Source organism: Tamandua tetradactyla, chromosome 14, assembly GCF_023851605.1.
Source record: "Tamandua tetradactyla isolate mTamTet1 chromosome 14, mTamTet1.pri, whole genome shotgun sequence".
Taxonomy (NCBI): domain Eukaryota; kingdom Metazoa; phylum Chordata; class Mammalia; order Pilosa; family Myrmecophagidae; genus Tamandua; species Tamandua tetradactyla.
In genome coordinates, this window is record NC_135340.1 from 57,951,854 (window position 1) to 57,968,963 (window position 17,110).

Consider the following 17,110-nt stretch of genomic DNA (forward strand, 5'->3'; position numbering starts at 1 on the left):
TTGCTCTGAAAGAAGAAATAGGGGAAAACTCCCAAACAGCCCTACAATGGGGACGGTTGAGATTCTGAAGAAAGAGGCACTGAATCTGTTCAAAAGCATTTATTAGGAGAACTTGCACACATAGCTGCAGCTACCTTGCGATAAATAGTGAGATGGCTAGAAGTTGAATATATTTGCATCTATGGCAATCTTTCTATAGGCTAGATATGGTTGAGGGAAAAAAGTGGCTAAGTTCCAGGGACTTGTTTGTGTGCAAGTATTGGGAAAACATTTGGATATATACTCTTTTTGAAACAAGATGCCCTTGGGGTGGGCTCTGCTCAAGATTTTATTAGCCAAAGCTCAGCGGGCCTCCAGGGTGTTATATGAAGGGATGACTGAGGAGGAGGACAGCAGGGGCAAAGACAGTCTTCAGTCAGGTAGGAGAAGTTATATGTATTACACAGGTTATTTATGATGGAAAGAGATTCTGGATATAGGATGCCAGGAACAGTGATTCTCAGGTGGGTGGAAAATTGGCATTTTCCCCATATTCCTCATCAGCCTCCTAATTCCATTTGTACTTTATTCACTATGACTTAACGGTCTCCTTCCTTAACTGTGTAGATAGGCTCAGAACAGGTGAACAAGAAAGCAGATGGTAAATGCCAGAGCCCTGGTAAGTTGTGACCAGTCCCGGAGGCCCCAGGCTATACTTCGACCTTTAATGAGATAGAGAAAGAAATATCACAACTCTACTCTGCAAGAAGCATTGATGCTTGAAAACTAGTTCTCTGCCTATAGGGCCTACTCATTCCAGGGATTTCTCTGGATGGGTTTTAAGGGTCAGGCAGAGCCAAGTTAGGGATCAGATTCTGGATCAGGAGATGTACAGTTGGGAACTCACCCTGATATTCTGGGCTCTCCTTCCCTTCATGCTGAGCCCTTGTAACTGCTTGTCGCTGCTCAGGACTCAGAAAGGCCATTTGCTCAGGGGTGACAGCCACAGCCTGAACACTAGTGAGGCCAGATAGCTGGCTGGGGCTAAACACCACCTAAAGGTGGAATCAGGAATCAGTGTATCCATTGTAGTCCCCATAAGATCTTGGCTCTCTTATGATCACCCCAGACCCTAGTCCAACAGTACTTACAGCAAATTTAGGAGCAGGAATAACAGAAATGGCAAGTGGTGTAAGGCCCTGAATCTGTCCTGGCAGCAGGGCTGAAAGAGCCAGGTCGGGAATACCAGCTGTTGAAGCAAGAGGGATGGATAACCAAACCTTATCTTAGACTGGCCTTCTCCCTTTTTAAATCTACAGACTTCTTCCAAATACCCCCAAAGTACTCTACCCATGGCCCTTCCCCAAGACATCTCCAACCCCTTACCTAAATGCCTTCACATACCCCCATCACAAGACTTCCAGAGCATTCTCTACCTAGACTATTCTGTTATGGAGACTGGCTTCTAACAACTAACATCAGTAGTGGCCCAGCCTCCTCACCTGCTATTGTGCCAATTTCAGTGAAGATCTCTGGTCCCCAGTTGCTGACTGGGCCAAAGCCACCAGGCAGCACAAGTAGCTGAGCCAGAACCTCCAGCTGCTCCTCAGAGCACTGGAGATGCAGGTTGCCCAGGAAGAGAGCTGCTTGGCTGTGGAGTGGGAAGGAAGGAAAGAATTCAGCTTCAGTGACAGGGGTCATGATACAGGGAAGAGATAGCTTCAAATGAGTCCCCTTCCTCCGTGGAACCACTCCTTCAGGAATCTTCCCTCCCAGATGAGACCACCTTCACCTTCAGCACCACCACTACCACCCCCACCCCACAGGAGACCTAAACTCCCAGTTGTTGATGTGCTGTAGCTCCTCTGGCCGTAGTCCACAGAGTGTGTAACCAAGTGCTGTCAGATGAATGAAGTCCAGGTGGCTCACGTGCCGGCCACTCTGCCGTAGGAAACTGGAGACCACAACTCGGAGCTGGGGTGGCATAGAACAAGGAGCGAGGTCAAGGGGAATTAAGGGAAAGGGAAGTGTTTAGAGGAGTAATATTCTCTTATTATTAAACCTAAAGACCCAATAGCCATGGGGAAGGTTGAGGACTCCCCCCAAAAAAGAAGACAGAAAAAGAGCGAATGTTAAAGAGGAATATTATGTGTCCAAGGCCTCAGGGTGAATAAGTCACAGAATCCCTAAGGTCACTAGAATAGGGTATTTTTATTTTTTATTTTTTTATGGTTTGACATATCCTTCCAGGTCTTTTATGTGCAGACTTTAAAAAAAATTTTGTTAGTAAAACCAATCAACATACAACATGAACATTCTTAACGTATGAACATTCCATACTTGGTGTGCAATCAATGACTCACAATATCATCACATCGTTGTATATTCATCACGATGAGTATAGGGTATTTTTTTAAAGTAGAAAGAATGGCCAGGCAGTTACAGGAAAAAATTCCTTAGATTTCAGATGACCTAGAAATCTGGGTCTGGAGGATGGATGTCATGGGGGGTGGGGAAGAGCAGCGAGGGAAGGTATTACCTGGACAGAGCTCCAACCATCTATCTGCCCCAGAGTGCTCAGCACTCCCCAGTCCACCAAGATCAGCTCCCGTAGCTCCCGCACTCCTAGTCCTATTAAAAGTCGACCCAGCTGCAGGATCTGCTCAGGACGGAATCCCCGTGGGGGACCCCACAACTAGGAGAGAGAGAAAGGGACAGTATGAGTAGAAGAAACACTGGACTAAGAGAATATTGACTCTTTAGTTTTGCCTAAGGTCTTAGCTGTATAACTCTAGGGCAAATCACTTGCCTTCTCATGGTCTTTAGTTTCATCAACTCTAAAATGAGAGGATTCAACTAAATTTCCTGTGATTAAGGTATTGAAAGACCCTAGAGTCTCAGTAGGGAAGAAGAGCAAACTCTATTCTACGAGTACTAAATTTTTATGTGTATCAGACTCATCAGGGCAGCCTGTTAAATGCATGTACCCAGGTCCCATCCCCAGAGATTCTTAGTCAGTCTAGCATGGGATCCTGGCATCAACTTTTTTTTTTTAAATCATCTGCTCCCCAGATAATTAATTTACCCAGAAGATTTTGATATACACTAAAGTTTGGTAACTACTGCTCTTGTCTCCCCACCCATTGTATCAGCTCCCTTTCCTTAATGCTCAAACCCGAACTGGCTTTTCCATCCCTAACCTGCTTTGCTTTGCCCATGGCTGCCCGTAGTTCCTCAGGCCCAAGTCCTGGGTCTCCTGCAAACAGTGCCAGGCAGTCTTCAAAGTCTGAGAGTTCCATCTCTGCAATCTGGGTTGCAGACCAGGCTGCTGGAAACGTCCCCCGGATATCTGCACAATTTGGCACAGGTTCTAAAGGGGAAGGCAGGGGCAAGGGGTCAGTTTAATGCTAAAATATCCCTACAGAGATATCTATGGATGGAATAACCCTCCAACCTTTGAAGGATGGTGCAGTGTGGTTAGAGGGATTAATTATGGTGGGAAATTTAAAGGGATCAAAAGATAGTGGCCCATCAGGAGAAACCCAACAAATTCTCAAAATCATACTACAAAATTGCATGGCATTAGATATTCTAACTGCTGCACAGGGAGATAAATAGGCTTTTATTAAAAAAGAATGCTATATATACATCCTGGGTCAAACAAAAAACACCTCCAATATACTCAGTGACATGTCAGAACAAGTAAAAGCTATTGCTTCTTTTATCCATGATCCCTTCCTTAAATTGCTAAGATCCTTTTTCCTTGTTTGGCAATATGCACTTACAGAAATTTTAGCTACAATAAGTCTCATTTTATGTAGTCGCTGCACCCTATATTGCAGCTGTGGAATGCTAAAGCAATGTACCTCTGCAAACTTGACTCAAGGCTACTCACGAAGAATGACAGATAAGATTGTAAGGATCGTGCAGGTTTGCAGGGATGGAGTGTAGTAGGGTAAATAGTTTTTTTGGTGCAACCTTGCCTCCCTTGCTTGTTACTTGTTTCTCCTTCATTCCTGTGGGAATGATGAAATACCTAACCCATCATCAATCTGCTGGGAACAGGGAGTATTCATGGCATGGAGTGTGATCGGTGCACAAGATTGATAGTGTGCTGGTTGAAACTCAGTCTTGTGACTGTTGAGGGAAGGGTCTTTGTGCAGAGACCATAAAGCAGGACTTCAGAAAAAAAAATGAATATATATTCCTCTGGATACCTCCCAAGTCTTAGATTTGCTGGCTATGTGGCTGCTTTGTTGTTTACCTATATATACTGCTATTAAACCTCCCCTGCTAGAGGAGATCTGCCTGGGTCCAACTACCACTTTGCACCATGCCTCTGAAAACAACCTTCCTACAACAAACACTTGCATGAACCAGAAAAAAAAACAGATGGTGGATCAAAATGGGACTAAAGAGAATAAGTCTTTCATTTTATAGATGGGAAGGCTAAGACCTGGAGGAAGTTGCCCAGGGATTTAATGGCAGAGCTGATATAGAGCCCTAGTCCCTAGTTTAGAAGAAACCTTGGAGATTATCCCTCAAACCCCTTTGTTTTATAGTTAGGAAAACCCAAGCTCAGAAAAAAGGCTTGCCAATCTGCTCAAAAAGCACAGTACACCTTGAACCCAGATTTCTGACTGCATTGTTTAATACTCTGTCCTGTACACCTTGCTAAAGGTATAGGTTGTTAGGTAGTTTCACCTGGTAGGTCCTCAGCAGTGGGATACACAATCCCAACTACCAGCGCTGCTTTCTTGGGAGCCAGCTGTGGCCCCCTACACAGCTGTCCAGTTCTGCTCTTCTCCCAGCTTTGTTGCCTCTCTAGAAGCCACTCCAGTGTCTCAGGGCCCAAGGCTTTCTGCATAGAAAGGAGATAGAGGGAAAGTGGGGAGACCTGGGCAGGATCAGGGCCAGCTGCTGCAGGTGTAATTCCAAAGTCCTGTCTCTGTTTAACAGTCCCCCAGATCCTGGCTTCACATCTTCACCTTCAACCTCCTTAGCTTTGGGCGCCCAGAATCAGCTTACTAGCCCCTCTACACTTTTACTCCCTCCCTTTATTCCTTCACCTCACCCTGGGGATCAAGGAAATAGCCTCAGTAGGCAGAGTGAACACTAGGCGTCCAGCTTGCTCTACTTCATCCTGACTCCACAACTCCGGCTTCCTGGGGGATTAAAAGAAGATCAGGGGCTGGGAAGCTGAGGGAACTGTGAGGAAAAGGAAGGAGAAAAGTGAGCATGCTAGGATTGGGGATTTAGGATCCCAAGGGACCTCAAACATATAAGGAGCTGGGGTTAGGGTCAGGATGAGTTAGAATCTCAAGTTCCCTAAGGTCCATACCCAAGAGCAGACTCGTGCAATAGCAGCCATCCCAGCTCTGTGGCAAATGGCTCTCCCAGGCAGAAGCCCTGCAGTTGACTGAGATGTGACAGCCAGATCTGTAGGGGGATCCGTCGTGTGCTCTCTATCCCCAGGAATCCGACCAAGGGGCCCAGTGCCTCCAGAACTTCCCCTGAGACTGGGGTCTCCTTTGGAGCCTGGAGAAGAGCATCAGGCCTGGGACAATGCCACAGTTAATTCAGAGTACCAGTGTCTTTGATCAAAGCACCAAGCCCTTTGACACCTTCTCTTTCTTCCAGTTCCCAATGCAAGGCCTAATGATGTTCACTGTCCTTGTTCACTTTCTTAAACAATGACTCCAGATAAGAGCAAGCAAAAAGACTGGGAGATGGAATCAAGAGATTTCTTGGAATCCAGAGAGTGTGAACAAGTACATGAAATATGTTACTGAGGAATAGAACCCAGAAAGATCCAGGGGCTAGAACCTTGGGGATGGAAACATGTTTGGCAATGAGGAGTGGACGGTTGGACCTAGAAAAGACAGAGGCCATCATCTGAGGGATGAGAATTTCTCGGGGCATGAATCTGAATCCTGAAGGGTTAGTTCTTACTAGACTTTGCAGTGCCCTCTCTGCCAGGGCTGCCCGGTGGAGTGGGGTCAGTGTCAGCAGCTGCTCTGGAGCTCCTCGTACAAGTTCTACCACCAACAAAATGGATTCATTGGGCAGTCTGTCCATCAACCGGACCCTATGGCAGTTTGACAGTGGAGGTTCTCAGAGAATTGAGTCAAATTGAGAGGAATCACAGAATTCCACATTCCCCACACAAGATGTACCACCAGACCAAACTCTATGGCTCTGGACAGGACCTAATATTAAATAGCCCCACATCCAATTACCACCTATTGTGCCTGAAGGGAGGAAACAAAGAGAATGAGATATTTCTAGTCTTTGTCAGAAGAAATGACAATCCTACCTGATCTAATGGACTCAAAAGCCTCAAATATTGAGTATAATTTAAATTTCCTCCATTTTATAGATTAAAAACTTGAGGACCATAGAGATCAAATGATGGGTCATACTTTCAGTCCCTGTTTTTCCACAGTGCCACCCTTTCTCTACTTGTGTGGAGGTCCCTTCTCATTTGTATAGTACTATACAATTTACAAAGTCCTTGCAGATGTTATCTCTTTTGATCCTTATGACAAAACCTGGGGGTATGATAGGTAGTTTTAGTGTCCTTCTTTTACAAATGAAGAACTCAGGTATTCCAACTTATGGTCCAGGATCTATCACCTCATTCTGGCCCTTGGGATTCTAAACTATCTCCGAGAACCAAATATTTAAATGGATTTAAATGTTTTGTTTTAAAAGTGCTTTTGCCCAGAAATCAGAAGTGACATTCCATACTCTATTAGGGTTGCCGATTCTGGAATTAGTACAAGAACAAAATCCATAGAGAGGCCCAGAAAAATTTAAGGATGAAGTCACCTGTTTTTTATTATCACCACATCCCCAGGACGACTGACACTGGCCTTTCCTACTCTAACTTACATTTCATATGACAAGAGGTTGTGGGATGGGGGGAATGAGAAAAAAATATATGAGTGATACACTCACAAACTCCTAGAAACTCAGGGTATAGAGGTAGTTTCTGAAATGAGGGGGGCAATAGTCCAATTCTACCCAGAGAATAGTAGTCTACTTAGGGTGTTATGCTCTCAGTGTGTTCAGAGGAGTAGACAAAGAGAAAATATATTTAAAATGTATTTGTCACATTTTAACTACCTCTATTAATGTGGCTAAGGTTATATTATGACTTCACAGCCATATCATAGTGTTTCCACCCTCAGCTGTCCCATGTTGTAGGACTATTCAAGGAACCAGTCGATATATATAACAACTTTGAATAGAATCCTCTGCTTTTGGCTATAAGTTTTGTCAGAGAACCAACAGACAAAAACCACCATCTCTATGGCATTTCTTAAGAACAGACCTTCTACTTTAAGCTGAGCTTTCTAAAGACCCAGCATCTCCAACCCTAGCACTTACGGTAAGTCCAAGAGTAGCTTGGTATCCAGCCCGCTCAGCTCTGGTACCAGGGCTGCCAGCTCTGGCTCTGGCATTGTCATCCTCCGCTGTAGCTCTTCCCAGATACAGGCCCTCTATGGGAGAGGATGGGAAAGTAGGGTCAGTGCAGAGCTGAGCACAGGGGCTAGGTTCTCTACCCAGAGTCCTTGCTTCCCTGTTCCCAGTAATGTTCAAGCAACTACTCTCACCAGGCTCCCTCGAACCCCAGTGTGAAGTTGATAGATCATATGCACCACTTCAAGGAAGTCAGCCATTGAGTTGATCTGCTGCAGAAACTCACAGGGCATTCCCCCTGCCAGGGTTCCCAGAGCCCTGTAGGTATATGAGTGGGTGGAAGCTCATTCAACACATGCCATGGCCTGTCTGCTCCTTGATATCAATATTCTCAACACACATTCAGATGCCTATTAACGGCAATTTCTAGTTTGAGTAATGCTTTTGCATGGATATTCTCACTTGGCTCCCCACAACACCATTACTGGTTTTCCGGTAAGAAAACAAAGATTTACAAAGATTACGTGACATTCCCAACATCTTTCAACTAGAAATGAAAGTAAACTGAGACTAAATCCCTGCCTTCAGTTTCTCAAGTCTATGGTTCTTTTACTGTAGGCATAGAAAAGATTATGCTTACTTATTCTTACTTGATCAGAGGTTCCAAATTCACTTTGAGTTAAACCAGTCACAACAAATGTCTTTTGGGAGTGTACACTGGGCAAGACAGTGTGTTCAGTACATTACATGTCTAATGTAATTTAGTTCTTTACAACTTTCTGTGAGGTAAGTACCCTTTTCACTAAAGCTTAGAGAGAGTAAATGACTTGTCCAAGATCACAAATAGGTGACTGGGCAAGGACCTATACTCAGGTCTTCTGACTCCTTCGATCTAGCCAGGGTGGGCATGGCACAGTGGAAGGGCAGGAGGCCAAGATGTAGAGGAGCCAGGAGAACATCCATGAGGCTGGGACTGTTTCCTTGATCCTCATATACCCCCTTGTATATTACATGGTGCCTGGCACATGGAAAGTGCTCAAAAAACATTAGCTGAATTGAACTCACTGCTAAACACAAGTTACTCACTGCAGATTCCTGAGGGTCAGGTTGGAGGGCACCTGCATCTTTTTCCACAGAAACTGTGCCTACAAGAGAAGGAAAGAGGAGCTGCTTCCCAGTAGAGATAATGGCCTGAGTTGTCTTGAACCCAGTCCTTCTGCCTCTCCACACTGTGGGCCCCACCAGCCTCCCAATCTCTCCCAAATCATGCCCACATTCTCTCTCTCTCTCTCTCTCTCTCTCTCTCTCTCTCTCTCTCTCTCTCTCTCTCTCTCTCTCTCTACCACACCCTCCCTCCCTCTGTTTCTCTTTCTCCTCTCTCTGAGAGAGGGAGAGGGCACCTGCAAGCAATGGAGGAAATAGGGAGGAGACAGAAAGCAAGCAAGCAAAATAAGTCACATTATGAGGGATAGTGGGGATAAGCCACCATAGGGCTAAAGGATGGGGAAAGGAGGTGAAACAGATTGAAAGAGGGGAATTCTAGGTCAAGAGTGGAGAATTACCTGTTGCTCAGACCAAGGCAGTTTCCGGTAGCGTCTTCGGTCAGCCACGAGAGTGGCAGAGTCCAGTTGTAGAAGCTTTAATGGGAGCAGGGGAAGCAGGCAGTCTGGCCATGTAGTAGGGCTAGGCTGCTGGTGGTAAGGGGCACAGCACTGTAGTGATAGGTTTGAGGGTCTCGACTCAGCACTCAGAATAGAAGGGAAGCCATGGTGAAAGGAAGGGATCAAAGTCAGGATAGGGGTGGAGTGACAATGACTCCTGAGAGCCCTCATATTGAAGGCTGTTTTGATCAAGTGTTGCTATTTAGGCACCTAATAAACTAAAGTCCCTCAGCCTCTTTGAACCTTAGTCTCTTCATCTGAAAGTGGGGTGGTTGACCTGGAAGATTTCTCAGACCCTTCTGGCTGACATTCTAGGACAGTGTGAGCATACTGTCCTGCTTGTGAAACTTGGGAGAGCTGCTAACATTTTGGTGGGAGCAGAGTTAACTTGAACTCTCAAGGCCACTACAGGGAGTATGCAAGGCAGGAGTCACATGAAAACTGTCCCAGGACATGGAGAGGCACTCATCTGGGAGATCCCACACATACCTGACCAGGGATACACACTGCTGCACCTGCACCTGTTGTACCCATATTTTTAATGCCATCTTTCACCTGCATAAGAATTTATAGAACTGGGTGTATATAAGGGAGTGGGGAAGTATAGGGAGGCCTTCCATAGCCATAGCCTCTTCCCAATTCATCCTCCTGGCCACTTTCATACCCGAAAGGTTTGCAGCAGTGCTGCAGTCTGGCAAGCTGAAAGATGTGACAGTTCAGGGGCCAGGCATGGACAGGCCCCAATCAAAACTCGTCTAGGAATGGCTTGGAGTGTCTGGGGGCTGAGGCCTGGCAGCAAACGGTGAAGGGAGCAGAGTTCCTCCAGGGACAGCTGGTGAAAAAGGAGAAAGAGAAAAGTGGCCTGAAGAGAAGGGCAGTGTGGTGGGGAAGACTACCATCAAAGTAGAAAGGCAACAGGTTATGGGGGGAGCTGAGAAGGTGGAAGGAGAAGGGAAAAGGGACACTGAGATCTCCAGGGGGGTTATTGAGAAGTTGGAGCCACTCACATCTTGCCTTGGGAGTAGTCGTTCAAGCAGCAGTACAGCCTGAGGTAGGGTGGGACAGGAAACAACAGCTCTCAGGCCCAGCTCCCAGGTGCTAAGCAGGTCCCTAGGGCCTGCCCTTAAAACCACCCCCAGTGACCAGCTTGGCTCAGGACTCTTTTCACAATCTGAGAAGGGTGATAAGGAATTCCTCTTAGGGTCAGGGTTCACTTCTAGTGTTCACCAGGGAAAGGAGACTTTGGGGTGGGGGTGGAGGGGTGGAGAGTGCACTGATTGTTTCTTCGAATTCCAGGGTCTGGAAGGTGGATGCCAGGGAATGGGACAGGCCCACCTGGGCAGGTGTGACACTGGTTCCCTGCAGGGCGGGAAGCATGGCTCTGAGCTGGGGCTCTGACAGCTCCTGCAGGAAGTGGAGGCCCAGCTGAGGGAAGAGAGGGGCCCAGACCCGCAGCTCTTGGGGACTCAGCACAGTTCCTCCAGATGAGCGCAATATCCCTAGAAGTTCATATGCCACCTGCAACCAAGGAAGGTTTGGAACTGGAGACAAAAGATGGATGAAACTTCTCTCTGGATTTCCCAGATCCTGGGCTAGGGCTTGCAACCAGGAGTGTGATAGAATAGATTAGATTCTGGATGGCAAGGAGTATGTTTGGGGTGTAAAGACTAGAGGAGGAAGAGGCAGGAAGAGGTGGTAACAGGTAATAATGGTCACGGAGTAAGGAATGGAGGTAGCAGAGATGGGGTGGGTGGCTGGCAACACTGTGCTCAAATTGGTTGAGACAACTGGAGAAGACATTCACACAGACCCAGGAGAAGCCTAGAGTCTTAAAGGCCTGTGCCAAGGGGCTCACCCGTCCTTGTGGGCTGAGGGTCCCGTTGGCCGCACACTCCAGCAGGCCCCGTTCTACAGCCCCCATTGGGTCATTCAAGGGTACCAGGCTCTGCAGTTCCTCAGGGCTCAGGAAACAGGCGAGGGACCCCAGCCTGAGGAGGGCATGAAGCTTGTCTTTGTGTGGTCACTGAAGCTGGTACTAGGGATGGAGGGGGCACTCTGAAAATGAAACTAAGAAACATGGGTACCATATATAGGCCTCTCTCCTGGAACCTTACCTCTCTGGGAACACTGCCTGTTCTCTTGCCCCTTCCTTCTAGGACCCTGACCCAGTATGGCAACTGTACCTTTCTCTGTCTACCTCTCCCACATTGGCCTCTATCACTTATCCCACAGCTACTCACCTGCGTACCTGCTCCTCCCCATCCTGGACACTCTGGTTCACCAGGCTGCGCAGCACATGTCGGGCATGTCCTGGCCCAAGACCTGCTCCTGGCCAAATATTCTCTAGGGCCTGGATCTAAGATAGGGAGCGTCAGCTTGTGTTCGGATCACTGTGGGACATTTATGGGAAGAGACCCACTAGGAGGCAGGCCACTGACTCCCATCCTGCCTAGCAGATGGGCCAATCAAGCAAATAGTATGATTCCCATACCTGGTGAGGGCTGAGCTGTAGAAAGTTCTCCAGAGGGAGATGGGGAAGCAAGGGCAGCACTGCCCACAGCAGTTCCTGTGGCCAGGCAGGTACTTCCCCAAACAGCTCGGGAGCCAGAAGACGCTTTGCCAGAGCTTCCTTTTGTTCAGGCCTCATTCCTGGACTGTAATCCCGGATGGCAGCCAGGCTGAGGAGAGTAATGGATCTTAGCTCTTGGCCCTGTACCAAACTGCTGTCCCATGGCCCTCTGCATGGGTAAGAAGGATACACTACCTGATTTTAGTAGAGAAGAGTTCTGGAAGGGACTATTATACGTGGGTAGGGTTAGCCTGACAATGCCAGGAACAGGAGGGGTGAGGGAAGCAGGGACCTTACACGCTGTCATTGGCCAACAGGGATGGTGGGAAGCGCATTAGGTCAGAGACAGCCAAGAAGGGGATGAGCGGTGACAGATCAATGAAGAGCTGGGAGGTGAGGTGTGGGTACTGCTGGAGTAGCAGGGCTGTCAGGCGACCCAGGGCCTGCTCCTCAGATGGTGGTACCTGGGTGGGCAAAGGAATGGATGTTGGCTCTGGATATGCTCAGTATCTTTGCCATTCCCTCTCTTGAGTTTCTTCTTCCACTGAGGCAACTTCTTTTCACACCAGATTCTAGGTACTCTTGATCCCTAGATTCTCCCCTCCACCCGTATTCCCCTCTCCCTGTGTGCCTACCTGCAGCTGGGTCCAGGAACGGTGCATGAGTGTCAGGAAGCCCTGTGCAGCCTCTTTCTCTGCTGAAAGCACCAGCTGCTGCAAATTTTCTGGGGGCATGTGCAGGTACTCCTGAGAGTGGGAGGTCATTGTAGATATTGCCTCACTGGGCAGGGACCTCAGGCCAGGGCTGTCACCCAGCCCACCCATATGCTCCACCACACCTGTTACCTGGACCAGAATCTGCAGGGCCCAAACACTCTTCTCCCTCTGAAGCAGATCCCACAGCACAGGCTGGTGGGGAGACAGAGAAAGATGTCAAGAGAGTTATTTCTTCTGTCCTTTCTGCAGCTTCTCCAGATATTCCAACTCCACTTGCTTGGATGCTTGTCTTTCATCTGCCTGTCTCCTTGGATGTTAAGCTCTTTCAGGCCATAAACCATGTCTCTAACTTCTTCTGTATCCTCTCCCATGCCAGATCCATAGCTGTCTCAATAAATATTTGCAGACCTGAGCCAAATTACTATGAGTCCATCTAATACCATTTCACTGGTCCCAGGATTTGAGACAGATGATGTTGGCCTGACCCTGACAGAAGCAGGATGGGAGTAAGGAATCTTTATATCCCCTACCAAACCTAGCAAAGTACCTCTCACATAACTGGTACTCAATGAATGAATTATGGCTCTTACATATCCTGGCCCCTTCACTCTACAGAGAAGAAACTGAAGCCCAGAAAAGCTAAATTAAATTGTTTTAAGTTACTAAATTAAATTATACTAATTTGTGGTAGAGTTGAACCTAGTCCCAAGTCCTCTGATTCATATCCCCCTGAATTTTTCTCATTACTGCCTTATCCTGGTATTCTACCAGCCTCTAATTCTCACCATCTTGGAATAGAATTAGAGCTCCCTAAACTGGAACCCCTTCTTTCCTAGAGCAGAAAAGGGGAGCATCAAAGAGTGAGAAAGAGTAATAACGAGAAAAGATTTATTGTATGCTTACGTACTGTGCATAACATTAAGCCCACCACATGCATTATTTCATGTAATCCTTATAAACGCCCTAGAAGAATGATATCATTATTATCCCTAGTTTATAGAAGAGAAAAATATCGCTCAGAGAGGTTAAATAACTTGTCCAAGGTTGGTCACGTAACTAGATGTGAACCCAAGCCTGTCTGACTCCAGAGCTGTATGCTTAACCACTGCACTATATTACGGCCATTCATCATTAGAGGAATTCCCCTGAAGGCCCTTCCCACTGTTCCAGGAGCTTCCACCTTGGCACATCACTCACACTGAAACAGGCCAGCAGCTCCATCCTGCTTATGCCAGAACTGTCAGTGAGTTCAAAGTCTAGCAGAGTTGGATGCTCCTCCTGCTCCAGGTATTCCCCAACTGTCCGCAGCACACTGCGCCGGCCCTCTGGGCGGAAGGCATCCCAGAAGGAGCAGTTGTCTGGGAGACTGGAGAGCAGCAAGGCCTGACCCAGCATCCCCTGGGTCTCAGCCCCTCCAGCCCCTGGGCCCAGGAGGAAGGTCAATAGGCGCAGGAGATAGTGGAGGCGTGTGGGGTAGGTAAGGGCAGGCACCGAGGACTGACAGCGTGGCAATTGGGATAGCATACCAAGCAAGAAGGGTCCAGGCGCCAGACACAGTGGAGATGGTCCCAGTGGTGGCAGAGAGGGTAGAAGGGGGCCCAGGAGCCCCTCTAGGAAGCAAGTGTTATTGCCTCCACGACTAATCCTGCACTGGCCTGCTAGCCAGGGCCAGAAGGGCACTAAAGCCTCATACATGGTGTCATTAGCACAGACCATCAACAAGAAGCTACCCCCATCTGGGCAGCGTTCCCCACAGGGCCCAGTGTAGCAAGGTGGGGAGGCAGTGACATCAGGGGTGGGGCCCTGGCACACATGCTGAACCCAGGCTTGGTTTCTTGGGGGCACAGCCTGTAGACTCGTCTCTCCACAGAGTCGTTCAGCCCACAGAGTCTCATTCTCCAAAAAGCATCCCCAGAAGATCTCAGGAGTAAGGGGAACTGGGGGTAGACCCTCAGGGCAACTGGTGGGGGGTGGGAGCAGGCCAGCACAAAGTCGCTTTACCAGGCGGCGGTTGGGGCTCGACAGGGCTGAAAAGGAGAGGTTGCTACAGATTGCCTCCAGGAATTGGTCAGGAAACTGGTCATGACAGGCCTGTAGCCAGCCTTGGGCACCTGGTGCCCATGAAACCGCATACCACACTGCTGTTTGGCATATGGCAGCAGTGCTTGGAGGGGGCTGTGGGGTGGCAGGCCTGGCATGCTGGCAGAGCAAGTGAATGGAGAAGTTGGAAATGCTGTAGGGTGGTGCTGGGTCTGAGTGGTTCTCGCAGAGGGCTTCCACAGAGATGGCTCGCTGTTGGCGAGGGCTGATGTGGGCTGAGGGCTGGGAAGCCCTGGGCAGAGGCACACCCGTGCTCAGGCAGTGGAGGAGGGCAGGGGGTGGGGGTGGTGATCCAGATAGAAAGCCCAGCGCCTGGACATCCCAGGAGAGGTTGTGTCGGACGCCCCTGGGTGCAGAGGAAGGAGCAGGCAGGATCTGGTCAGTTCATACTTTCTCCAGCTGAAGATTCTGACCCTGGCCCAGAGCCCTGCAGAGGGTGTGGCAAGCAAAGGCTTTTCCAAAAGTGAGGTCCCTGGGAGTATAGGTGTCAGTGGTTTAAATGTGAGGATGGGGGTAGGGGAAGAGAGCTCTGTCCTGCCAAGGTGCAAAATTCCCTTGGAGCAGGCTAGTACGAGTCCCTTCTGTCCACTTGGCTCTCTTCTTTCTCTTTCTTCATATGCTTTTAGGTAGCTTAAACGCAACACTTCTTTGGCCTCGTGTCATGAAGTCTACCCAGCAACTGAATATGTCCAGCGGGTCACTGGCATTATTGTACAGCCCTGTCCTTTCTTTCTATATTTCATCTTTATTAGCTAACATTTTTTAGACGCTATGTGCTAGGTGTTGTTCTAAGTGGTTTACAAAGACAATATCAAATTATTTAATACCTGCAACAACTCTGCAGTAATTCATAGTATCATTCTTACTTTACAAATGAGGAAACTGAGATATACAGAGAGTATACAAACTGCCCAAGATCACATGGCTAGGAAGAGGTTGAGTTGGGACACCAACCCAGATACACTCCAAAACCACTAAGCCACACTTCTCCCATCAGTTTTCTCTTCAGCTCTACAGGCTGAAACCTTTAACTCTCCACCCTCCAGAGTCCTCAGACCCAATCCCTCACAATTGGTCTCCTGTTACTTACCACAAGAGCAGCTGCTGAAGATTACCTAGGAAGGAAAGAGTAAGAAGAGGACTACCCCAATCCTATTACTTCTTGCTCTGCCAAAGTTCTGCCCTGGCCCTGACAGCACTTACCTCCATGGCACTGCCCATTGGCATCAGGCTCTGGCTGCCCCAGAATGGAAAAGACCTCATCCTGCAGGGAGCGAGTGACACGGAGCAAACCCTCCTGGAAAGCAGCATAGAGGGGGGCCCCCACCGTGCGTAGTAGACCTCCCCAAAGAGCCTCCTCAGAGCCCAGCTCCCCAGCTGGGGTGAGTAAACCCAACAGACCCTGCAAAAAGTGGGGGGCTGGCTCCCACCCATTGAGGCCTGTGGCATTGGTGAGGTACATGCTGGGCTGCACCTGCACCAGTGCCTGCCAGCGTGTGCCTTCTAACAGCAGCAGCAGAGAAGGCAACCAATCAGCTGCCAGGATGCAGTCGGAAGGCCCATCTCGGGTGCATGGGGGCCGGGTAGGGGCAGGGGGTCCCCCGGGAACTAAGGCTCCCAGCAGCACTTCTGCAAGTCCACCCAGAACCCCTGCCTGGTGCCCCAGGAAGTCCCGGGGCGTCTGTTCCTGTCCCAGCAGTGCCAGCATATCCCCCAGCAGCCCCAGCATTGGATCCCAGTCCTGGCTGCCTCTCAGTGTCACTAGGAAATCGTGAAGCCGGAGGGCAGGGGGCCGGAGAGGTGGGGACTCTCCCTCTGGCCCCTCTCCCATTCTCCCAGGCTCAAAGGAAGAAGTAATGTTGGCCATGAATTCAGAGAACGGTGAGCGGTTGAGAGAGCCCTGGGAAGCCTGATCCAGCTTGGACAGCAATGACTTCAGGAGGGAGAGATCAGGGTCCAGGGACTTGGGCCCCATAGGGGTCAGAGTTACTGTAAGAGAGAAACCAGATGCCACCAAAGAGGAATATCCTAGAGCCCAATTCCCTGTTTGGATCTAAAGATGAGGTGAAGGGGATGGTGAGCTGGCTCCCTTTCATCAGCCTACAGTAAGTCTAGAATACCTTTAACTCTCATTTTCTCCTTTAGCACCAGTCTCTGCCCCTCCCGCTGTTAACCCCTGTAGTCCTAATTCTTTTTCCAGCCTTTTTATCCTACTCTGTTCACTGCTCCTCTCACCTGCACAAGATAGCAGCAGCAGCAGTAGGGGCCAGAGGCTCAGAGCCATGTTTCCAGGTAAGCGCTGGTGCTAGAGGTGAGTTCTGGTTATTCTCACCTTGTGTGGGACAGCCAGGTTAAGGCAGTGCAGGCAGCTTGAGGCTCCACTGACACTGCCGTGTGATCTTTCAGGAAACAATATCTGTAACCTGACAGCAGGTGTGTCACTTGAGCCACTGAATACTTGATCCTTTCTTTGGCTTTGGAGAAAGGTGACTTCTATGAGAGGGACAGTGATAGGGGATCCCAGAAGACCTTTAAAAGAACCCAAGGAGATAGCTTGAGTTAGGGGTCAGGGATGCAGATAGAAGTAGGTGGACATGAAGCTGGAGAACTGGGGTATAATCTGGGGAACTGGAGAAAAATATAGGGAAGAAAACAAAGGG

The 17,110-nt window shown here is 48.7% G+C and overlaps 2 protein-coding genes across 8 annotated transcripts in view; both read right to left on the reverse strand.

Moving 5' to 3' along the window:
* Window positions 1-35: 35 nt before the first annotated feature.
* STRC (stereocilin) lies at window positions 36-16,897 on the reverse strand. Of its 4 annotated transcripts, none has more exons than XM_077127683.1 (29): window positions 16,783-16,897; window positions 15,654-16,439; window positions 15,541-15,565; window positions 13,548-14,796; window positions 12,480-12,542; window positions 12,270-12,380; window positions 11,932-12,098; window positions 11,557-11,743; window positions 11,306-11,421; window positions 10,921-11,053; window positions 10,401-10,583; window positions 10,073-10,111; window positions 9,730-9,897; window positions 9,555-9,620; window positions 8,967-9,095; window positions 8,491-8,549; window positions 7,599-7,722; window positions 7,372-7,484; window positions 5,932-6,067; window positions 5,321-5,517; window positions 5,054-5,144; window positions 4,684-4,840; window positions 3,180-3,349; window positions 2,519-2,674; window positions 1,811-1,953; window positions 1,482-1,630; window positions 1,131-1,228; window positions 887-1,034; window positions 36-701 (listed from the first exon to the last, which is right to left on the reverse strand). In XM_077127683.1, the coding sequence occupies exons 2-29, from the start codon at window positions 16,423-16,425 to the stop codon at window positions 613-615; spliced, it is 5,238 nt and encodes a 1,745-aa protein (XP_076983798.1). In that variant the 5' UTR covers window positions 16,426-16,439; window positions 16,783-16,897; the 3' UTR covers window positions 36-612. The 4 variants fall into 4 exon arrangements, with proteins under 4 accessions (XP_076983798.1, XP_076983797.1, XP_076983796.1 ...); XM_077127682.1 differs by having other exon boundaries at window positions 8,967-9,092; window positions 16,686-16,789; XM_077127681.1 differs by having other exon boundaries at window positions 16,686-16,789.
* The window catches only part of CATSPER2 (cation channel sperm associated 2), a 35,254-nt gene continuing 34,785 nt past the window's right edge, over window positions 16,642-17,110 (reverse strand). For all 4 annotated transcript variants that reach the window (XM_077127696.1, XM_077127699.1, XM_077127697.1 and 1 more), the window contains one exon: window positions 16,642-16,979. In XM_077127696.1, coding sequence (XP_076983811.1) covers window positions 16,756-16,979 — 224 coding nt within the window. In that variant the 3' untranslated portion in view covers window positions 16,642-16,755. The remainder of the gene's footprint in view (window positions 16,980-17,110) is intronic.